This window comes from Sarcophilus harrisii, chromosome 4 (genome assembly GCF_902635505.1).
Source record: "Sarcophilus harrisii chromosome 4, mSarHar1.11, whole genome shotgun sequence".
Taxonomy (NCBI): domain Eukaryota; kingdom Metazoa; phylum Chordata; class Mammalia; order Dasyuromorphia; family Dasyuridae; genus Sarcophilus; species Sarcophilus harrisii.
In genome coordinates this window covers 434390745-434414861 of record NC_045429.1, presented here as the reverse complement: position 1 = coordinate 434414861, position 24117 = coordinate 434390745, and the positions used below count along the sequence as shown (strand labels likewise).

The 24117-nt window shown below is 41.6% G+C and overlaps 1 protein-coding gene across 1 annotated transcript in view; it reads left to right on the top strand.

Annotated features, from left to right (window-relative positions):
- NOS2 (nitric oxide synthase 2) overlaps window positions 1–24117 on the top strand; it is a 42903-nt gene extending 18786 nt beyond the window's left edge. The window contains exons 9-26 of the mRNA XM_012549794.3: window positions 130–304; window positions 942–1043; window positions 5123–5317; window positions 6706–6788; window positions 7188–7332; window positions 9535–9639; window positions 10706–10755; window positions 10873–11047; window positions 12408–12540; window positions 13364–13442; window positions 14155–14336; window positions 16870–17033; window positions 18546–18753; window positions 19671–19758; window positions 20254–20375; window positions 21254–21402; window positions 23092–23286; window positions 23861–24117. Of these exons, the coding sequence (XP_012405248.3) occupies window positions 130–304; window positions 942–1043; window positions 5123–5317; window positions 6706–6788; window positions 7188–7332; window positions 9535–9639; window positions 10706–10755; window positions 10873–11047; window positions 12408–12540; window positions 13364–13442; window positions 14155–14336; window positions 16870–17033; window positions 18546–18753; window positions 19671–19758; window positions 20254–20375; window positions 21254–21402; window positions 23092–23286; window positions 23861–23977 (2467 nt within the window). The 3' untranslated portion in view covers window positions 23978–24117. The remainder of the gene's footprint in view (window positions 1–129; window positions 305–941; window positions 1044–5122; window positions 5318–6705; window positions 6789–7187; window positions 7333–9534; window positions 9640–10705; window positions 10756–10872; window positions 11048–12407; window positions 12541–13363; window positions 13443–14154; window positions 14337–16869; window positions 17034–18545; window positions 18754–19670; window positions 19759–20253; window positions 20376–21253; window positions 21403–23091; window positions 23287–23860) is intronic.

Sequence of the window (24117 nt, the reverse complement as noted above, 5' to 3'; positions counted from 1 at the left end):
GGAAGGGAAGGGAAGTAACTTACCCGGGTTTGCACTGAGAGAAAGCAATGTTTGAAGCTAGGTCCTCTGGTTCCTAATTCAATGTTCTTCAGGGGCCCTCAGTTGCAACATCCCCTTTTTCTTCATTAGGTATGAGTGGTTCAAGGAGCTGGATCTGAAGTGGTATGCTCTGCCTGCTGTGGCCAACATGCTCCTGGAAGTGGGCGGCCTTGAGTTCCCTGGGTGCCCATTCAATGGCTGGTACATGGGAACTGAGATTGGTGTCCGAGATTTCTGTGATGTCCAGAGGTACAATATCCTGGAGGTAAGAAAGAGTTTGCTATATCCCTAATGGAAAGAAAAGAAAAAGGAAAAATAATCAACAAAACCCCTGCAATAAATATGCATGGCCAAGCCAACAAATTCCCATGTTGGCCATGACCACAAATATGTATCTCCTTCTGCGTGATGAATCTGTCATTTCTCTGTTTAGAGATGGACAGTATTCTTCATCACTGGCCCTCTGGAATCATGGTTGATCATTGTGTAGGTCAGAGAGCTTGTCTTCCAAGACTGTTCATTTTAATAACTTGGTTATTATATACATACATACATATACATATATATACATAAATATACATATATACATAAATATATATATATATAAATTGTACTCTGGAATCTGCTCACTTAGCTCTGTATCAGTTCATGTAACTCTTCCCAAATTTCCCTGAATCTATCTCTTTTGTCATTTCTTATGGAATAATAATGCTCCATTGCCTTCATATACCATAATTTGGTCAACCATTCCCCAACTCATGGAGAACCCTTCTTCTTCAGTCCTTTGACAGCCCCCAAAGAGATGCTAGTGATGCTTTTTGTATATATGGACTTCTTTCCTTTTTCTTTAATCTCTTTGACATAAATGATTGACCAGTCCCTATCCTCTTGCCTCCCTGCAGGAAGTTGGAAGGAGGATGGGTCTGGAAACGCATAAATTGGCTTCCCTCTGGAAGGACAGGGCAGTGATTGAGATCAACGTGGCCGTGCTGCATAGTTTCCAAGTAAGTCAGGCATTTGTAGGATGTTCTCTGTCATTACCGGGTAAACATTCCCCTTCCCTTTTCAACAAGTATTTATTAAGCACTTACTATGTACTATGTACCAGGCTTAAAGAAAGGCAGAAACACAATCCCTGCACTTAAGGAGTTTTTGTTCTTCTTAGGGAGATGGCACCTCTCTAAGAATATGGGAGATATGGGCAGAGAAAGTGGAAGATGACTAGATAAGGGAAAGACTAGCAGCTATTGGGAATAAGTCCTACCCTAGGGTTTTTGCCTGGTGTCTATGAAGACACCAAAAGAACTGTTGAAAACATGCTGGAGAACCTCCAAAATAAAGCATTGTGGTCCAGTCCCACAGTCCAATCAAACACCTGGCAGATTCCCTGAACAGGAATCCCAGGGGCTTAGGTCACTGTAGCTTCATCCTCTCAGGGAAGGAAATGGTAGAGCTTTCCCCTCAGTCTCCAGGATGTGTACCTTATTGGATCATAGATCCAGAGCTGGAAGGGACCTTAGAACCCATCTGGTCCAATCTCAACAGAAGCCTGGGAAGGGCAAGTAACTTTCTCACATAGGTTAACAAGCCTCTGTGGCAGGATCTGAAGCCAGGGCCTTCTTGGCTATAAGAGCAGCATTCCATGCACCATGCCAGGTTGAATAATGAATTGAAAAGTTTTGAAGCTATTATTTCATCAATGTTATTAGACTATGAATTTCTGGAGGGTAGAGTCTGTTTTTTCCTTTCTTTGCATGCCCAGCATTTAACACAGTATCTGACACAGAGTGGATGCTTAATAAATACTTGTTGACTGACTGATTGACCTGTCATGATGTCACTTTAGAGGAAAGACTTCTTCCTTTGTTTTATAGATGAGAAAACTGTGACCCAGAAAATTGAAAAGTACTGAACAAGGTTATCCAACCAGCTAGGAACGGAGCTGAACTGCAAATGTTGGCTTTCTAGATCATTGCTCTATAGATCAGCTAATTCTCTCTGCTTCTTGTGGTTTTGAATAAGACAATTATAAAAATACCTTCTTTCTCCCTGTTCCTTTGCTTTCTTTTTTTTTCCTCAGTAGTATAATGCCTTTGCTTTCAAAGAGCTTTCATATCCTTGAGAGAATCAGTAGCAACACATGAGAATAATTCAGACTCCTTTTCTATCTCATAATGGGGATATTATCTCAGACCATAGATGGGAGCCACCTCCATTGAGCAGCGCAAGTTATGGACAAATCCTGTAATCTGTGAACTCCGGTTTCCTCTCTCCTAAGATGAGAGGAGTTGGGTTGTCTTTCCAGCTTTGGACTTCTGTGATTCTACCTGTCTTTTTCTTTCAGAAAGAGGTCAGATCAGAGTCACAGAATCTCAGAATTGGAAAGGACCATAGAGACCTAGAGAATTCTCTCTAGGAAATGCCCAGAACGTGGTCATCCAGCCTTTGATTAAAGTTTTCCACTGAAGACAATCCACTGCCAAAACATACCTGCTAATCTGCTTCCCTTGCTAGAAAATATTTCCTTACATCAATTTAAATCAAAATTTCTACCCAGCCCATCTTGATATTTCCTTCTCACACCAAGTAGAAAAAGTCAAATCCCTTTTCCATGTGACAAGCCTTCAAATGATTGAAGAAAATCATCATGTTCTCCTTAAGTCTTCTCTGAATATCCCCTGTTCTTTCAGTTAATTATCCAAAGGTGAGACCTTAAATCCTTATTCATTATCTTGCTCTCTGCTTCCTTCTCTGGAAGGTGTGGAATTCAGTGATCTCAAAGATCTTTTCAGCTCTCTGACCCTGTGCTCCATACTAGTTGTATGACCATAGACATGCTGCATAATCTATGCCTCTATTTCCTAAATGGAATCCAGAGGGCTGGACTCAATGGCCTTTGAGATTCTTTCAAGCTTGAGAGCTATGGTGCCCTGAGTAAATGACTAGACAATAGCCCCCATAAGGAAGTAATTTCTAGTGTCTCTTGTGACTTAGGTAGTAAGCTGGTTGGCTGTTACAATATTACCTTCAGATGTCAGAAACCTGGACCATGAGAACAAAGGATATGGACCTTTACTTTGAAAAAAAATATTATCCATAGAATTTTTGCATTGTGTGTGTGTGAGAGGGAGGCAATTAGAGTTGTGACTTGTCTAAGTCACACCGCTAGTAATTGTTAAGCATTTAGTGTCTGAGGCTGGATTTGAACTCAGATCCTCCTGACTTCAGGGCTGGTTCACTATCTACTGTACCATCTAGCTGCCTTCATCCATAAACTTTTGAAGGGAAAAAAGATCTAAGTATTTAGAATCTTTCTGGGGAAAGTTTTTTCCCTCTTCCCAGACCAAAAAAAAAAAAAAAAAAAAAAAAAGGAGCCTCATCCCTTTTCTGAATCTCCATCTCCTCTTCTGTAAAATGAAATTAGACTAGATGACCCAGTTTTGGGGTCTACAATCTAAGTCTGAAATGTTTGTAGATGGAGCTATTTGTTCATAGGGGGAGCGATGCCATCAACAAGCACCATTGGACCCAATTCAAGAAGTGAATTGCTAACAGTTAGCTAGCCCTTTCAGACGTTTCATTAGCAGCTCTGCTACTGATCACACTTCTTAAAACAGCAGCAGATTGAGTGAGAAGTGTGTTTAAAACAAATTAAGAGACATTTCTCACTCCAGCTCTCCGTGGCTGGGGCAACAAATAACAGCCAAAGATGCTGAAACAACCTGACAGAGGGGGGAAACATGTGCCAAGCCCGAGTCCCTATCAAATGGCTTCTCTCCAGGGTGCTGATGGGAGCTGGCGATGAGAGGTTGGCAGCAGTGAGTGTAACCAGACCTGTCTGAGCTGAGCTTCATCTCCCTGGTTCTCAGTTTCCACCTCGTTAAAGTGAGAGGCTTAGATTACATGACTTCTAGAGTTCCTTCCATAAAGGCATGATTAGAATTATTTTTTTAATCTGGGCCAAGTAGTACAAAATGGGCTCAAATTCAGTGGTAGAAACTGTGGGGTTGTCAATAAGGCACTCACTTGGTGTACAGCCTCACAGTTTCTTATTTTAACTTATTTTTCTTTTCATATTTAGCATTTTATTTTCTCCCAATTACACACAAAGACAAATTTTAACATTTGTTTTTTTTAAAAAAATTCTGAGTTCTAGTTTTTTTCCTCTGCCTCCTTTTTCTCCATTCCCCTCCTTGAGACAATAAGCAATTTGATATAGGTTATTACATGTTCAATCATGCAAAACATATTGCCATATTAGTCATTTAACTATTCTTTCTAATTAAGCTCCCTCTTCTCTGTTGCTGAAGGATGTGAAGGCTATTGCCTTTCTAAATTTTGGTGCCTGGGACAAAGTCCTGGTTATCCCTTCTAGTAGTAATTATGGCATCCTGGGACTATTTCTATGAACTCCCTAAGAAGATTCTTACTTCTGCTGAAACTAAATATCCAAGTGGGTTATTTAGTTTCAGCAGAAGTAAGAATCTGGGTACAAACAGGAAAAAAAGGCTGTCTGGTAGCTGACCTAGTTCAGGAAGGACTGTGTGAGCAGAATTCCTATCCTGGGGAATACCAAGCCTATTTGTGAAGCAGGCAGACTTGGGAGAAGGATGGGAAAATGTTCTACTAGCTCTGCTTCCTACTGAGATGTTGAGGTTAGGCCCCTTCACTCACCTAATTAAATGCAACTGGATTCAACCGGAATTCAATGAGACAACTTCCTCAGCTTCCGTTTTTCCAGGTAGAGTGAGTTCCTAGTACTGTGTTCCCAAGGCTTCAAGATACAAGTGAGGGTCAATGGATCATAGAGCTAGATCTGGAAAAGATTTTAGAGTCTAACCTCCACATCATACAGATGAGGAAACTGAGGCCTGTAGAGGTCAAATAGCTTGCCCAGTATCACATAATTAGTAAATGTCAAAAGCAGGATCCTGTCTTCCTGACTCATTTATTTCCCCATTGTTGAATTGTTTCTCCCATGTTTTATTTAGTTGCAGGATAGAACAGCAAAGGACCGAGGATGATTGTTATCCCCTTCTTCCCCCATTTACTCTGTATCCCCCTGTGCTTCCTTTTCTCTTAGAAACAAAATGTCACCATCATGGATCACCATTCAGCTGCAGAATCTTTCATGAAATATATGCAGAATGAATTCAAGTCTCGAGGCGGTTGCCCGGCAGATTGGGTCTGGCTGGTCCCTCCAATCTCTGGGAGCATCACTCCTGTGTTTCATCAGGAGATGCTAAACTACGTTCTTTCTCCTTTCTACTACTACCAGGTAAGCAGTCCCACAAACTCACTTCCATTCTTAAGAGCATCATCCAGGGCTTTATTCATTTCTGGTCTCCCCTTTTGCTGAGCCTGCCAACAGTCAGCAGAGGGTTATTTGCCCAATAAGGATTTATTAATCCTCCGCTTATAGTGTACCAGGCACTGTGCTATGTCCTGGGGCTACAAAACCAAAAATAGACCATTTCCTGCCCTCAAGAAGCTTATTTCTATTGGGGAAGAAACAACCAGTATATACACCAATTAATCAAGTAGCTTGGTTGGTTGGTTGGTTGCTGTTCTTCATTTTTGAAGAAGACCAAAATGACATCACCATATTAGAGTCAATTTACAGTGTGTTCGACTGTGGCTAAGGAGCGGGGAATGCTCTGCCACAGGTCAGATACAAAGGTTCATGCCTATGAACATTTGGCATGGCTTTATTTACTAAAGACCTACTATGTGCCAGATGTGATTGATGTTGAAGATCAGAAGACAAAAATGAAACAGCAAATTGATTTTTAAGTGATTGAAAAGGACAAGAATCTCCTCAGTTCCCTTTCACCCCAAATTGAGCCCACAGCAGGAAAATCTACTAATAGGTAGCAAAGTCGATGCTTCATTCTATTCAACCATCTTCTATATGAAACTTTGTTATTTACACTGGCTCTTTATAAACAGGACTATAAACTGTCCTGTTTATGGTCACTTTGCTTTGCATGTTGATGGTTTTTTCTATTTTTTTCCCCAAAACTTTCCAAGTTTTTCTGAAAGTATCCTGCTTGTCATTTCTTACAGCACAATGGTTTTCCATCACAATCGTATACCACAACTTATTCAGCCATTCCTGTTGATGGGCATTCCCTCAATGTCTAATTCTTGGCTATCACAAAAAATATTGCTATACATATTTTTGTCCAAGAAGTCCTTTTATCTTTTTTTTTGGATCTCTTTGGGATACAGACCTAATAGTGACATTGCAGGGTTAAAGTTATACACAGTTTTATAGCCCTTTGGACACAGTTTCAAATCGTTCTCCAGAATGATTGGATCAGGTCACAATTACACCAATAGTGTATTAGTGTCAAAATTTTTCCACATCCCCTCCAGGATTTGTCTTCCTGGACAAATCTTCCTTTTCTGTTATGTTAACCAATCTGATAGGTGTGAACTAGTATGTCAGAGCTATTTTAATTTTCATTTTTCTAGTTAATAGTAATTTAAAGCAATCTTTCATATGACTATTGATAGTTTTGATTTCTTCTTCTGAAAACTGCCTTGAACTAATGTTTCAAACTAAGTCCATTCTTGAGCTTTCTCACCAAGCCTTTTGTCTTTCTGAGTAAATCCAGATTAATGGGCCTTTTCTCTCTTGTGTCAATTTTATTTTTTTCCCAGGTGGAGGCCTGGAAAACCCATGTCTGGCATGATGAGAAGAAGAGGCCCAAAAAAAGAGAGATCAAATTAAAGGTCTTGATCAAGTAAGTATGAAAAATTAGTATTTTAAAGTCTGAGTGACAGTATTTCCTTCCAATCAATTTCTATCTTATCTTTTCACTTCCCAAGCCTTGGGGTGGGAGGAATCAAAGAAAATGGTTATTGTTTGACACTATATATTAAATTCAAGTTTATTGAATATAGTTTACTTTTAGGGTCACCATCTGATTTATATTCCTCTCTTCCCCAAAGTGACTAGGAAGGGAATAAGGGGAGGGGAAGACAGGGAGTAATGGTCAGGCATGGTGGGTAGGCAATTATTTGAGTTACTAACTCTGAAGACCTCAAGCCTTGTCCCTCTCCTTCAACCTCTCCTATCCGTAAGCCCTCCATGTTTTGAGTGTGATATCTCACCTGGGCAATCTGTCTGTCCATCCTTACAGAGCAGTGTTCTTTGCCTCTGTCCTGATGCGCAAGACTGTGGCAGCTCGGATCAACGTCACTGTGCTTTTTGCGACAGAGACAGGCAAATCAGAAACTCTGGCCAGGGATTTGGGAGACTTGTTCAGCTGTGCTTTCAATAGCAAGGTAAGTTTTTGGTTCCTTCCAGACCTACACAAGGCTGTTCCTTTTAACCCAAGTGCCCGTATAGCCTGTCTGATTATGTGTACTGAGTAAATAGAAGGTATATAAAGATGGGAAAATGTGATATTTGGGGGATAATCTGTATTATTCATTATCTATGAGCTCAATCTGGGGTCCACATCAGCTACTTTTTGTGAAAACTCCTTGGTAATGACCAGACCAAGCCTTATGGAGTGCAAATCGGAATCAAGTCATTCTGCAAACTGAATCATAGAACTCAGAGTTGAAAGGGACCTCAGAAATCATCTAATCCTCTAGTATCATACTCAAATAGAAATGGATTCCAATGAGTTGTATATTGATTTAGAAGAATCACAAATTATCATTATAATTGTTTTATTTTTTATTGTTAAGCATTTGTCAATTATATTTTAATATGGATTGGGCTACACTCAGGAGTTTTACAGGCCTCTTGGTCAACTGGTCTTGAATTGCACACCTCTGATTCCATCCTCTCCCCAAATCATGAATCTAGTCTACAACATTCCCATTAGTCATTAGTCTCTACTTGAAGATCTCTACTGATGGGAGGTTTGCTATATCTAGAGAAAACCATTTTTGGACTCTCTGTTGAGAAATTTTACCTTACATCCAATTGAAATGTGTCTTCCTTTACTCTTTACTCATTGAACCCAGTTCTGTCTTCTGGGGCTAGAACAAGCAAGAATGAGATACACATTGTGATTATGAAATAATGAATCTGATTTTTAATATTTTCAAACATATGCTTCCTAACTTAGACAATGATAATGCTCCAAAGTATTTTTGAAATGCCTCTCTTGCAATGGCCTTCAAGATCTCTGACACTTTCTCATGAAACATCTCAGTGGCGGCAAATCTTGATACTTTGACATTGAATCAGATGTTTTGGAAAAGCTTCCAAAGTCATGAGTTTCATCAAATGAAAGGAAAAAGTATTTCTTTTTAAAGTCTTTTTAAATAACTTAATTATGGACCACATCTATAAGTGAGAGAGAAAGAAATGGACTTTTTTATGAACACGTTGTTCTTTGGGCACCATGACTGTAGATGGGGACCATTTCTTATGGAAGCAATATTCTTTGGGAACCCATTACTATGAATGAGAACCATTTCTTATGGACACATTGCTTTTTGGGGACCATTACGATGTATGAGAACCTTTTTTATGGACCTATTGTTCTCAAAGGACCATTACTATGTCTTTATATCTAGGAATGATTCAAGGGAAAGAATATTGACTCTAGAATCAAAGCACTTGAATTCGAACTCTATCTTAGATGATCACTACCTGTGATCTTGGGCAAGTTGACAACCCTGGTTCTCAGTTTCTTCTTCTATGAAATAAGGACTAGATGGCCTTTGAGGTTCCTTCCAGTTCTAGATCAAGGATCCTACAATTCTTTGGCTCATAGTTATGGTAGTGACTAGAAAGATATCATATCATTTCAAGTTGTAGAGAACCCTAGAAGTCATCTAGCCCAACTTCTTCCTTTTACAGATAGAGAAACTGAGGCCCAGAGAGACTAAATGATTTGCCTAGGGTTACACAGTCTGCAAGTGGTAGAGATAGTGTTTGAATTCAGGTCCTTTTATGCCCCAATCCATCACTCTTTATATGATATCTTATGCTTTCCAATGTTTGTTGTCTGAAGAGGAGCAGAGAAGTCACTCCTCACTGGTTAGATCAGGCATCAGCTAAACATTTGGGTAAATAACAAATAATTGCTTGAGTTTTAAAGATGCCAAATGACTGCCATTCAGTTACAGATTGCTCTAAGTGACCTCTGGGGTGAATTCCAACTCTGAGATTCTGGGATCTCTATTTCTGATTGTCTTACCATGGCATCGGTAACCAAGATGTCATTCATTCATATGATAGGACAAGCTCTACTTCTCCTTGGATACTCATGTCAAGCAGAGAGCTAAGATGATTTGGTCTAGACCTAGATCAACAGCTCTTGAAATCCCTGCCTGGCTTCCCAAATGTCCGTTACTCTCCAGATTTTGATTTGATTTATCTCACCAACTTCCACAATAGTGTCAACTCAGAACCCCAAATCACTTACTGGACCCATCCTTTGCTCACCTCTCATGTTTTGCTCCGTGTTGAAAAGCATAACTTTAGCCCCTTGAAGGCTAAATTTAGGTCACTGCTTCTTTTAGGTTCTCTGTATGGATGAATACAAACTGAGTGATCTAGAAAAAGAGAAGCTACTTCTGGTGGTTACCAGCACTTTTGGAAATGGAGATTCTCCTGGGAATGGTGAGGTAAGTTTCACCAAAATGAAAAATGTAGATTTTCTCCATTCCACTAGGATTATGGGACACAACCAGAAAGCATTAGAAACTTAGAATTGCCTACAAGGTCAAGTGACTTTCCCATAATCCCATAGTCCATATGCATCATAGATGGGATTTGAGACCTAATTTTTCTTAATTTGAAGTCAGTTCTCTATCCTCTGGACCACACTGCATCTGATTTGCTAATGACTCACTTGTTTTAAAGCAGTCCTAGTAATGGACAATATTCCACTGGTGAGAGAACAGGAAGTGGCTTTCTTTGTGGATATGTCTTTTATCTAGGAGGTCCATTACTATGCCCTAATTCTAGGCTATTGTCTCCTGGCCATGTCCAGAGAGGGTTTGAATGTTGTCCAATTAATAGTCAGTCAACAAGCATTTATTATGTGTTTACTACCAGTTAGGCATTGTACTAAAAGGAAGGGCAAAAAATATTCCTGCCTTCAAGGAGTGCATGTTATAATGGAGAAGATAATAACATGTAAATTACTAGGTAGATATAAGATGTATTTAGTTTAGATGGAAGGCAATCAGAGGGGAGAAGTGACTAGCAGCTGGGAGGACTAGGAAGGATCTTTTGCAGAAGGGAGAAGCAAAAATAACCAATAGGTGGAGATGAAGAGGTCAGAGCAATGTATCAAGACTCATCTTCCTGACTTCAAATCTGGTCTCAGATATGTCCTAGCAGTGTAACTCTGGGCTAGTTGCTTCATCTTGTTTGTCTCAGCTTCCTGATCTGTAAAATGAAGGAGTTGGACAGGTTAGTGTCTGCGGTCCCTTCCAGTTCTAGATCTTATTTGTAGTTTATACCCAGTGGGAGAATGAAGGGCTAAGGATGACTCTAAGGTTGTAAATCAGATACCAAAAAGGATGGTGGCACATTGGAAAGAAATGGAGAAATTAGGAGGAGAAGTAGATTTTGGGGTGGGGAAGATGGTAAGCCCAAGTTTGGACAAATTGAGTTTAAGATTTAGTGGAAAACACCAGTTTATTTGACTTTGGAGCCTGAGAATTCTGTGTTCCCTCTTCCTAGAAACTGAAGAAGTCCCTGTTTCTCCTGAAGGAGCTAAAAAATAAATTCAGGTAGGTCTTTTCCCTGCTTCCGTTGCTGCCACCAGGGCCCTTGGGGAATTCCCCCCCCAAAAAAAAAAATTCTCACCTCCTGCTCACTTTTCCCATATGTGTCTCTTCTCTGGGCAGATATGCTGTGTTTGGTCTCGGCTCCAGTATGTATCCCCAGTTTTGTGCCTTTGCCCATGATATCGATGAGAAGTTTTTGCAATTGGGGGCCTCTCAACTTGCACCAACTGGAGAAGGAGATGAACTCAGTGGACAAGATGAAGCCTACCGTAGCTGGGCACTGAATACCTTCAAGGTAAATTTCCTAGTGGGAGTCTGGAGAAAAGAGTAAACTGAATTTGGAGGAGATGCCCAGGATGGCATGGTACCCGGGCACATCGCCATCATATTTACCCATGAACAGGCTCAAGCAATTGGGGTCTTCTGACTCCCATCTGAAGCAGACAAGTCTCTGGTCATGTATCCCCATTGCTTTTTTGGAAAATCCCATCACAAATAAAACTTGAGGAGCTTGGGGAACAATTATGCCCATGACAAAGTAAAATCCATTTTCATTTTAAGAATGGATGTTAGCAGAGATATCAGAGATTATAATTGACATCCCCTATGAGAAAAAGTTCTCTCATCCTCATCCTCAGCAAGTGGCCATCTCACTTCTATGTAAAGATCTCGAATTATGGGGAATTCACTCTCCTTTGAAGTAATCCATTCAACTTCAGGTAGCTTGGAGATTTTTCCCCTATGCTGAGCCATAAATTTGCCCACATTCAAATACAATCTAATCTTCCTAATTATGTTCTGTACAGGAGTCAGGATCATATCACCCATCAAACACAGCTTACAGTTTCCAGTTGCATGCTTTTGCTGACACTATTTCCCTTACCTGAAATAACTTCCTTTCTCATTTTTAAAGACCTAGCTTGAATCTGTGATAGAAGTTTATTGAAAGCAGGAATAGTTCTTTTTTATCTTTGAATCCCCAGTGCTGGAGCACAGTGTCAAGCTAGGTACTTAATAAATACTGTTGATTGATCTGGAAAATCTTTTCTGATACCCCAAGGGGCCAAGGTCCTCCTCTCTCTGAATTCCTATAAGATCAACCTGATTCTATTCACTTAGTTTTATCCTGTCTCTACATGTAATATTTCTTCTGTCATTCTTTAATTCTTGTACTAATATTTAATTTATAATTTGTGTATAGCATATGCTCTCAAAGCCTAAAGTCAATCGTCAATCTCTCTCTCTCTCTCTCTCTCTCTCTCTCTCTCTCTCTCTCTCTCTCCTCTCTTTTTGCTGAAGCAATTGGGGTTAAGTGACTTGCCCAGGGTCACAAGGCCAGGAAGTATTAAGTGTCTGAGGCCAGATTTTAACTCAGGTCCTCCTGACTTCAGGCTTGGTGCTCTATCCACTGTACCAACTAGCTGCCCCCTAAAATCTCTCTTAATCCTTTTTGTGACCTTCTTATTATTCTTCTCCTCTCTGACTTCTCTTTTCTTCTTTCTTCACTTACGTAAAATTCTATTTTCCTTCATTGTGTCTAGCATACAGTAGGTGCTCAATGAATGTTTGTTGACTCCCTTGTTAGCACCACTGAGCTGGAGAACTGGTCACTGACCTAGGAAAGGTTGCTAATATTTCTCCCTGTCTTGTCCCAGGTGGCCTGTGAGACCTTCAGCATCCAAGGAAGGGAAACAATTCAGATCCCCAAGTTATATACTACCAATGAAACCTGGAACCCTGAAAATTACCGTCTTGTACAGGATCCCCAACCTCTGGACCTCAACAAAGGTATCCAGCTTCTCTATATTCTCTATATTCAAGAGAGTCCATATATATATGGACTCAATATGTCCATATTTCCCTATGTTGGAATTTTAGAGGGTCTATACCATACATCGAGGGTCTCAGGACCCAAAGGGGGCCAGTCAGCTTGAGGTGACCTGGCAAAACTTGGTCGAGAATAGCCAAGTCAATTGTCTGTGGGAGCACGCTAAGTAGTATTTCAGGAACTTCATGGTTCATCCCTAAGACAGAAAATTTCAGAACAATACTAGGGGAAAGGTGATAGAGTTGGTATGAAAGGAAAGAATCATACCAGGAGTATGCTGGTAAATGTTTAACAACTGGTTCTCTGGGGAAAGAAATATTCATATGGCACACTTTGAAGTTTAACCTACATTATTGGCATTTTCTCCATCACTTTCTTAAGACAATCAACGAACCAATCAATTTACAACATTTATTAATTTCTGAGGTGTGAACATACACCAAAAATTTAACAATCAGCTTTTAAATTGGGTTTGACCTAGCTCCAGCATACCCCTGGTACCATGTGACAAATGCTAACCAGCTTTTAGCAGTAAGGTGTGAGTTAGGGCATTAACCATCATGAAGACAATCTGCAGTCTCTAGATCAGATGGCTTCATTCATCTTCTGCCTTTTTTATGAGCTTCTATTTCCCTTGTCTTCTACTTCCAGGTACCACCAAGATCCCTCTTTAAGAGTAGCCTTAGAAAATAGACTCAGACAAAAAGACAATTAGCCCTCTGCCCCTCTCCCCAGGCAACACTTAAGCAAACCCTGCATTCATGATCCTTCTTTCCACTGTAGCCCTCAGCAGTATGCACGCCAAGAACGTGTTTTCCATGCGGCTCAAATCGAGACAGAATCTGCAGAGTCTCAAATCCAGGTATGGCGGGCAACACATTCCAATATAGAGCAGAATCTCCAAAGGGAGGCTCAAGATGTTTAACTTTTTAATGAACAAAAGCAAAGAGAAATTAAATTAGTCAATCAATTGGCAGGTGATTATTAAGGGTTCACTATGCTGTGAAATAATTAATTAATGAAACAATCCCCACTCTCAGGAAGCTTATACTTTAATGGAGAAGGTAACAAGAACACATAGAAATATATATAGAATAAATATAAAGAAAATAGATATGAATAAATGGGATTGATCAATAAGCATCTATATACAGGATAAATATAAGGAGAATGGATGATGAATAAGTGGGATTAATCAATAAATATTTCAGGAAAACATCTCTATGGAAAACAGAATAATCTGTTCCAAAAATTTGTGAGCCGAGGCTATTCACTTGGGGAAAATGTCCAGCAAATGAACTCTGGCTCTTTCTGGGAATCCTAAAACATACCCAAGCATCCCCCCAAGCATACCCTCTGGGAATAACCCCCTGAACCCCCAAGACCCAGATACTCCTTTAACCACCAGATATTTGGAAGTAGCTCTTTGCCTTTCCTAGTCCAGGGGGGCCAGGTTGATGGGTGGAGGGATGGGCACATTTCCTGGGGAAACTGAAGCCAGAGGGGTCCACCCATCCCCAGGCCACAAAGGAAATCCTACTGATGTCACCATGACTTTCTTGTTTCTCTCTTAGCCGGGCAACCCTCCTCATTAAACTTTCCTGTGAAGGAAACCAGAATCTGAATTATATACCAGGAGAGCATCTTGGGGTTTTTCCTGGAAACCAGCCCACCCTAGTTCAGGGTATTTTAGAACGAGTTAAGGATGGCCCATCACCTCACCAATCTGTGCGCTTAGAAACCCGTGATGAGAATGGTAAGCTCTTTCCCAAGGGGTAAATCTGAAACATCAACCTCTTCCTAACTTCCTTTCCTTGCCCAAGAGGCTGTCACTCAGATATCTAAACTGGTTCTTAAGCTTCAAGGTTTGTTTCACTGGGCATTTGCCATAGTTGAGTCAGGGAAGGATCCTCCTCAGGCTGGAGTAGGTAGACCACCTAGTAAAATTCTAGCCAAAATGCCTAGAAGGCCAACAAGAAAGAATATTCCTTTTGAAACACCCTGACTGCCAGGGAGAGCTGGGGAAGAGACAGCTGTCTCTCTGGGATCTTCATTGGATAATAGAGAGCTAAAAGGGATCTCATAGAGTCCAACATCCTTGTTTCACATAGAAGAGAACCAAGGGATAAAGATCAAAAGGGTCCTTAAAGGTAGAGAGCATCTGAGGCGGGGATTACACAAGCTCCTTTTCAGTCTGGAAACTTTTTATTCTTTCCACTGAACTATGATGAGTCCCACTTTGGTTTGAGCAAGCACTTCTCCTTCATGAGCCTGCTGACCAGTGGGGGACAGTAGTCCAAGGCTTAGGGAGGTAGCCTGTGACCATGGAATTAAACGAAATGGAAATGGGAGGAATCATTCTTTCCCTTGTCTCTTGTGGGATAGATAGCATGAGATGTTAAATGGACAAGCAACTTAAAATTCATCATTTTAAAGTTACACATCTACAGTTTGAATCTAGATCTTGAACCCAAATTCAACGCTCTTTCCATGGCGCCATGTTACTTTTAAAGCAGAGTCAGCAAGAAGTAGAGGCATGGACTAATTGAATGCAAATATGGAAAGGATTTTTGAGCATGATTCTCATGTGCAACCTCTCTCTATAAGGGCAACCCATCTACGGCTAGGAAGTTGCCTACACTGTATAGAAGTTAAATGACTCACCCATAGTCACACTGGTAACAAATGTCAGAAGTTCAATTCAAATCCAAGTATTCTTAATTCTAATCCAGCACTCTATCCATTAGATCACTTGCCTCCTTAACTAAATCAACCATATAATTTTCAAAGTAGATTATCTTCATCCAGTATTTCACAGTTGCAAAGCCCCATATCTCAGTATTCTCAGGATTCTTACAAGGATTTTGGGAAGCAGAGAGCACAAGAATTAAATTCCTTTTCCATTCAACTGGTCAATAATATCTAATACAGAGAGGCTATCTGACTTAGTGGATAGAAAGCTGACTTCAGCATTAGGAAATCCTGGGTTCGTATCCAATCTCTGATGCCTGTTGACCATGTAACCCTGGGCAAGTCTTATAATCAATCGGGGCCAGACAACTTTATAAGACTAAATTACAGAGCATTTCCTTTCTCTCTTTTCAGATTTGCCATTTCAAACATTTCATTATATATTTTTTAATTTTAATTTAATTTTAATATATATTTATTTGATTATAAATTTAAACTGCATTGATAAGAGGGAGTTTATTGCAAGCACCCCCACACTAATAAAATTGTAGTTTAGCTTTTTAAAAAATCTAGTACTTGAGGTTTGAATTGCTCTCCCATCGTATCTTCTCATGTTATCATCAGACTTTGCATATGACATAGGCAAGAGAAGCCACGATTCTTCACTTTTACAGATGGGGAAGTCATTTTTTTTTATTCAAGTCTTGGACTTCTCTACCTCCTGCAAACCTGCTCTATTGTTTTATGCATGTAGGCCCTGTGGCTAGTTCAATTCCAACAGGATACAGCATCGTGTAAGAGAAGAGAGAGGATGGTCTGGTTCAAATCTCACTTCCTATGTATATCACCTGCATGCCCAAGGGCCAACTTTCTTGGGCCTATAATTCTTTATAAAATGAAAGTGTTGAACCACATACTCTCTGAGGTCCCTCCCAGTTTTATATCAATTGTCCTATGATTTGCCCTCCAAGGAAAAAACCCACTTGAACATGCCATTCTGTGATGGGTCATACAAAAGACTACCTTTCTCTGTAGCAATATTGTACTTATAGGAATACAGGCTGGAAAGTTCCTTCTCTTCAAGCTAGTATTGAATGAGGTTCCTAACAGCATGGGGATGTGACAGAGGTTTAACACATTGGACCTGCTCCATACATAATGGATAGAGCACCAGGTTTGATGTTAAGAAAACCTGAGTTCAAATCCAGCCCCACACATCTTCTAGCTGTGTGATTCTGGGCAAGTCACTTCACCCTGTTTCCTTCAGTTTTCTCTTCTGTCAAACAAGCTGGAGAAGGAATTGGCAAACGACTCCTGTATCATTGCCAACAAAACCCCAAATGGGTCATAGAGAATGACTCAATAAGTCTTCTGAAATAATCAGACCCCTGTGGGTGATGGGCTTAAACCCTGACACAAACCAGCTTTCTTACTCTTCCTCTCACTGTGCCCATCTATCAGGATAAGCCCATCACAGTAACGATATGGGTGAGTTCCCCCTATCACAGCAGTCCCATCCCTCTCTATGGGGTCTCCAGAAGCTCCCTGGTGAGTCACATGTTGGCTGTCTCTGAACGCTTCCTTCCTCCCCTGTCCAGGTGACTACTGGATAAGTGATAAGAAGCTTCCCCCCTGCTCGCTCAGCCAAGCCCTAACTTATTTCCTGGATATCACCACCCCTCCAACCCAGCTGCTGCTCAGAAAGTTGGCTCAGCTGACCACCTCAGAGGAAGAGAAGAGACGTCTGGAGGCACTGTGCCAGGTGCTGATGGGACTGGGGATGGGGAAGGGGAAGTAATAAACCCCTAGCTGGTCTTTAACCCCTTAGTTCCATTAAGGCATAAATACTTAACCTTTTTTGGATTCTGGACCCTTTTGCAGCCTGGGGACCTCTTCTCAGAATAACGATTTTAAATAATTGAAGGAAATGCTTAATTTCAGTTAGGGATTTGTGAAAATAAAGATGTAACTTTTTTCCAATCCAAGTGCAGACCCCCACATTAGAGCACCCCATAAATGCTTTTGGTAAAAGAAAAAAAGGCTGTAGAAAATTAAGTGTATTTCCTTTCTTTTATTATTATTATTTTTTATTAAAGTTTTTATTTACAAAGCACATGCATGGGTAATTTTTCCAACACTGACCCTTGCAAAACCTTTTGTTCCAAATTTTCCCCTCCTTCCCCTCACCTCCTCCCCTAGCTGGCAGGTAGTCCCATACATGTTAAATATGTTAAAGTATATGTTACATGTATACATATATGTATACATATTTATACAGTTATCTTTCTGCAGAAATGTATTGTCTTACCCATCATTTTAGACTTGTCAATTAAGTAGTCAATTTGTGCTCTGTATTGGTAGGAATATTGTTAAGTTTCTCTGGAGGGAGCAACCAGACAGAGAGCAAATATTGAGCAGTGAACTACCAGGGATGGTCTCCTGATTGACCCTTTTGCAGGGGGACAGAAGGGAGAAATCATGGTTTGAGACCCAAGGGGACTCACTGCTCCAGAGTTTGGCCTTTTGAGGTTGGTCAAAGAGCCCGGGAGGAGGCCCTGTGCCTGAGGCATTATGGGACTGACTGCCAGAGCACAAGACTATGTATAAAAAGGCAGTGTATAAAGCTTCTTTACAGGGACACAGTTCCTGCTTACAGTTTAAGAAAGCAGACAAGACACATACAGGAAACAAAACCTCGGTGGATCGTAGTCTTAACTTTTTGTGGAAAGGGGTGGGGAGGAAGGAAGCTAAAACATTCTACAGGGAATATTGATATTCTTAGGGGGAGAAAAGGAACAGAAGTTGTTTCATCCCTGGCCTGAATTTATATAACTGTTAAATGGTAGATGGGCAGAGGGGGATTTTTGAAGCACATTTAAGAAGGAGTTGGTAAAATATAAGCCCATTGCCTCTGAATCTATCTCTAGCACTTAGCACAGTGCCTGGCACACAGTAGGCTCATAATCAATGCTTTTCTATCCTTAATATTGATAGTGTATGAGAGAATAGAGTATTTTAATTCAAATATTGAGAATTTATTAAGCTTCCATTTATGCAGCATTGTGTCCTAAGAGAGGTGGAAACTTTAGGTAAGATACAGATAGGCCTCCTTGACTAGTGGAGTCTGGATACTGTTAGCACCCTCTAAATTTCAGCAATCTGAGGCAAAGCTCCCTTTGTACTGGCTTAGTTACAGTTCCAATGACCCCTAACCAAAGGTTGCTCAGTACCAAGGGGAATTCCAGCGGTTCTAACACAACATTTTGGATTTCAGACCTCTGAATACAATAAGTGGAAGTTCACAAACGTCCCCACGTTCCTGGAGGTGCTGGAAGAGTTTCCTTCCATCCAGATCTCAGCGACTTTCCTGCTCACACAGTTGCCCCTGCTGAAGCCCCGCTACTATTCCATAAGCTCCTCTCGGGACCTCACCCCCAAGGAGATCCACCTGACTGTGGCTGTGGTCACTTACCATACCAGAGGTAAGGGCCCCAAGGACTGAGAACAAAGGCAGCCCTGATCTTCACGACTGCAAAATTAGAGGCAAAAATGAGCAGTACTTTTAAGGTCCCTGGGGGGGTTTCACTGCATCCAGAGGCAGCGGGGACCTAGGACACAAAAAGTTAGAAGGAAGGATACCAAAGAGAGAAGGGACCTAGAACTCCAAATGTCGGAATGGAGAATACCAAAGAGAGAAGGAACCTACAACTTTGAAAGTTAGAATGTAGAATGCCAAAGAGAGAAGGGACCTAGAACTTTGAATTTTAGAAGGGAGGCTACCAAAGAGAGAAAGGAACCTTAAATCACAGAATATTAAACTAGAAATGACCTTGGATCTTAGTATGTTAGAACAAAGAATATTAGAGTTGGAAGAACCTTCTGGAGATCATCCTGCCCACCTCCCTCATAATATAAAATTGGGGCTGGAAATGGGAAATGACTTGCCCAAATGACCAGTTCTTCAGACTCCCTGCACAGTCAAGAGTTTTTTTTGCAATATGTCACGGACTCTCCCTCTGGCAAATTAGCAGCATCATTTTGGGGAGAAAGGATTGCAAATAAGAGCTTAAATCAATGAACAGGTGATCTTTGGAGGATCAAAAATAGTATGTGATGTTTAATATATATTGGATTACTTGCCATCTAGGGAAGGGGATGGGGGGAAAGAGGGGGAGATTTGGAACGCAAAGTTTTGCAAGGGTAATGTTGAAAAATTATCCATGCATATGTTTTGAAAATAAAAAGCTTTAATAAATTAAAGAAAAAGAAAATTAAAAATATATAAAAAAGAAATAATATGAACCAGGGCTCCCTTCAGTCTATTCTGGATTCTTAGACTTGTGAGAAGGATTAAGGGGGTCCCACTGCCTCAATGGCCATTTTCTCTCCTTTCTTCTAGACGGTCAGGGCCCTCTCCATCATGGGGTCTGTAGCACATGGCTCAACAACCTGAAGCTCCAGGAAACCGTGCCCTGTTTTGTACGAAGGTAAGGCTCCTGACATAGACAGAGGGCCCAGGTTAAGGAAACCTGGGATGGTGCTAGCCCTATAGGGCCTCCAGAGAAATCTGTCCTGGAGGAATGGACACAGTGCTCCTTCTCTCTGTCTCTCTCTGTCTGTCTATCTCTCTCTCTCTCATTCTGTGTGTGTCTCTGTCTGTCTCTTACTCTCTCACACATATACACTCTGGCTCTATCTCTCTCTTTGTCCCTCTCTCTCACACACATACACTCTGTCTGCCTTTGTCTCTGTCTCTCTCTTTCTTTCTTTTTGTCTCTCTCACACACAAACGAATGTCTGTCTCCCTGCCTCTGTCTCTTTTTGTCTCTCTCTTTGTCTCTCTCACACACATACACATTCTCTCTTTCCCTCCCTTCTTCTCTCCCTCCCTCCCTTCCTGTCTGGAGGAACCAGGCAGGGCTAGGGCTGGGGCACATGAACCTTGTGAAGCTTGTAATCTCAACTTAATTCTTCCCCTTTAGTGCCAGTGGCTTCCAGCTCCCAGAGAATCCCAGTCACCCCTGCATTCTGGTGGGACCGGGCACCGGTATCGCCCCCTTCAGGAGTTTTTGGCTACAGCGACTGGCGGACAGAGAGAAGAAAGGTAAAGGTCCTGGGGACCCTTCCCCTAGCAGCAGCTTCCATTTGTTTGGGCACTACAGACTACAAAGGGCTTTCCTCACAAAAGCCCTGCAGGGGAAGGAGGGTGGATAATTATACCCATTTTACAGAGGAGGAAGTTGAGGCTGATTTGCCCATGGAAGCACAGCTTGTAAGAGTCAGAACCAGGGGTAGAACGCAGATTTTCTGACCCTAAGGCCAGCATTCTGATACCCTCTCCCTCCAGGAGCCCCTGGGAGAAGAAGCAGGGTTAGGTTATCACCATTAACCAGAGCAGCAGCAGTGACTTACTGTACATCTGCTGTGTTCAGGGCATTGGATCAGACCCACATGGAGATAAACACTCTTGAATCTGATTACTCCCAGGGATTTATATCAACTGTGCCATTCAGCTGCCATCTCCTCCTGTCCTTCTTTCAGCTGTTACCCCGTTCCCAGCCCACACAGTTTACCACTTCCTTCTCCACCTCCTTAGGGCAATGGCCATAAAGGCACTGGATTCATATACTACTTCTGCTACTTGATAGCTGTGTGACCTTGGGCAAGTCAATGGACCACTCTGTGCCTCAGTTTCCTTATTTTTAGAGTAAAGAAATAGGATTAAAGGGCCTCTAAATTCCCTAATCTATAACTAGAATGCCTCTAACATCTCCTCCAGCTGAAAGCAACAGACAGAAAGACGGAGAGAGAAGCTGGACTTCATCATTGCTCCTCTTCCCAGACTCTCCCCACCCTCCTCTGTCAAACCTTCATTATTTCTCGGTAATCCAACCGGCTAGACCTCCCACAAGGGGAGTTTTTCTTAGGCCACAGCTCCCTCTTCTGCCTATCTTGGTCACTGCAGCCCATTGCCTCCCGTAGGTCTCAAGAACCCCAATATGACGTTGGTGTTTGGATGCCGGCACCCCGACATGGACCACCTGTATCGAGAGGAGATGAAGGAGATGACACAGAAAGGAGTGCTCCGGGATGTCTACACAGCCTACTCCCGCCAGCCCGGCCAGCCCAAAGTAAGTTGGGCTTTCTGTGAATGTCCAGTGTCAAGGGATGCCCTTAGATTCCAGGACGTGATACACTGGAAGAAATACTATTACTGGATCCAGAGGAACTGGATTCAAATCCTGCTTCTGTGGTTCTGGAAAATCCACTTACTGTCCCTGAGCCTCAGTTTCCCTCCTCATTAAAATGAAGGGTTGAACCAGATGGCTTTTCCCACTCTAGACCAGCCTAGGGACCAGCAGTCACCCTGCCAGCCCCTCCAGCCCTGCCCCTGTTAGATGGGCTTCCTTAACCTGGCGTGAAGCTGACCCGAACATTGCGGCTGTCCACGTGTCCATGAGCAACGGAGCATTGGCCACCAGTCCAAGGGATATTCATCCTTTTGTATCCCGGACAACCATCTGAAGAAGCCCAGGGGCCTCTCCTCAGAATCATGTTTTTAAATAACAAATAGAATACATAGGATAAAAAGGAAGGTAATTATATTGAAATAGGGTCCTCGAAATCTTTTTAAAAGAAGAATTGCCAGAGGCTGTGTTCAGAACCCCTGGACTGGAAAGTTTGGTAAGAGAAAAACAGAAGGGAGTTCTTTGAATCCTCCCCTCTAAGGAAATGTGGTCAGGAGACATCTCTCTGAATCCTAACTTCAACACTGATTGGTTGGACAAGATTGGACAGGTCACCTTCTCTCTTTTTTTGGAGCCTGAGTTTTCCTCTCTGTAAAATGGGTGCACTCATTCATGTTGTATCACCTTTGCAGAAAAGGTCTTTGATAATCAGTCTGACCATGATTAGTCAGGAAAACCAGAACACACGGGGAAGATTGGGTTCAAATAAATTTAAAATCACAATAGTAGATTAAAAATGGCTCCATATTGTTTTTATCTGAACTCTATTGAAAAAGCTGCACATGGCACCTTCTTCTCAATAACCCTTTGAGGAAGATAGACACATGGAGACACACATTTTACAGACAAGGAAAGGGGCTCAGAAGGTTAACACGATTTACTTAATCACAAGCCTGGGAAGTATCATAGCCAGGACCCAAATCATAGCTTTCTGGCTTATTTAGTGCCTTTTCCACTATCTCAGACTACAAACTGAATCCTCTTCACACTAGATGCTGGAAATTTAAATATCCTGAAAAATCTGGGTATGAATTTAAGCTTTTTGTTATTGTTCAGGGATGATCCACTGTTCGTGACCCTATTTGTGGTTTTCTTGACAAAGATTTTTGAAAGAGTTTGCCATTTCCTTCTCTAGCTCATTTTACAGATTAGGAAAGTGAGGCAAGCAGGATGAAGTGACTTGCCCAAAGTCACTTAGCTAGTAAATGTCTGAGGATAGATTTGAATTTAGAAAGATGAGTCTTCCTGATTCCAAGCCCAGTGCTCTATCCACTGTCCCATCTCACTACCCCAAGCTTATTAAATCTTAAGCTTTAATTTATTAAATCTTAAGTTTTATAAACTTGCACCTACTCAAACCTTTCAAAATACCCTGTATATAAGAAGAGCAAACAGTGTGGAGCTTACCATTAAGTCCATGTCCTTTTGTAGTATCTGATTGGGAATGTGCAAGTCACACTATGGGGAAACAGACTCCAGCTGAAAGGGTTTGTAGAAGGGAAAAATCAAATTCAACTGGGACTTCTCCTGGTAGCAAACCACTCCCTATAAACCACTGCTATTCCTTCCCAGGTCTATGTTCAGGATATTCTGCGGCAGCGACTGGCAGATGAGGTGATTCGGACATTGCATGAGGAGAAGGGGCACCTGTATGTCTGTGGAGATGTGAGGATGGCCAGAGATGTGGCCCAAACTCTGAAGGATCTCTTTGCCACCAGACTGAAAATGAATGAAGAGCAGACTGAGAACTATTTCTTCCAACTCAAGGTAGGACCTTGCCAAGAATGCTGGGTAAAGGATGCCATCCCCGGCAACTTGGGAGGAAGGGTGGAAAGAGATCTGAGGGGATCTGAGGAAAGAGAGTGACTATGTAAGAGTAATAATTTGTGACCTACAATGAAGCATTTTTACTTTCTCAGCTATAAAATAGGAAAATAAATTTCTATCATTCACCCTTTGGACTTTCCCCTCATTCCAGAGAGGAAACAAAATGTTTTGAGAGTTTCCTCAAAGGGAAGTTCAATAGAAACATAAGGGAATAATATGGATCATAGATTCAAGACCATCTCATGCAACTCCCTTGCCATCAGAGAGAACCAAAGTCATGTAGTTAGTAAACAGCAGCACCTGGATCTGAAGGCAGGTCTTGTGACTCTCAGCTCTCTTGCCTTGCACTTCCTCGTTCTTGAGCCCATCGCTCTGTAAACTGAAATTTGTTATGTCAAAAGGCTCTCATCGCATTGAGGATTTATGGTACTTTTGCAGTCCCTACCAACACTGTCCACATTAATGCGACTGATCTGTGGGGCTCATTTTCTCTTGTTCTCTCTTTCTCTTTAAGAGTCAGAAGCGTTACCACGAAGACATCTTTGGGGCTGTCTTTCCCTATGAGGTGAAAACTGACCAAGCAGCATCAAAACCTGAAGAGACCAAGCTCTCTAAGGCAGGACTCAGCTAGAGCTGCTGCAGAGGGCTGTAGCCACTCATCTGTGGCCACAGAAGGAAGAAAATTTAACCTCCTCCTTTCTTTCCCTTATCCCTGAATTCTGCCCCACTGATTTTTGCCTGCTGCCAGGGGAACAAACTGAAGTGGTCTCA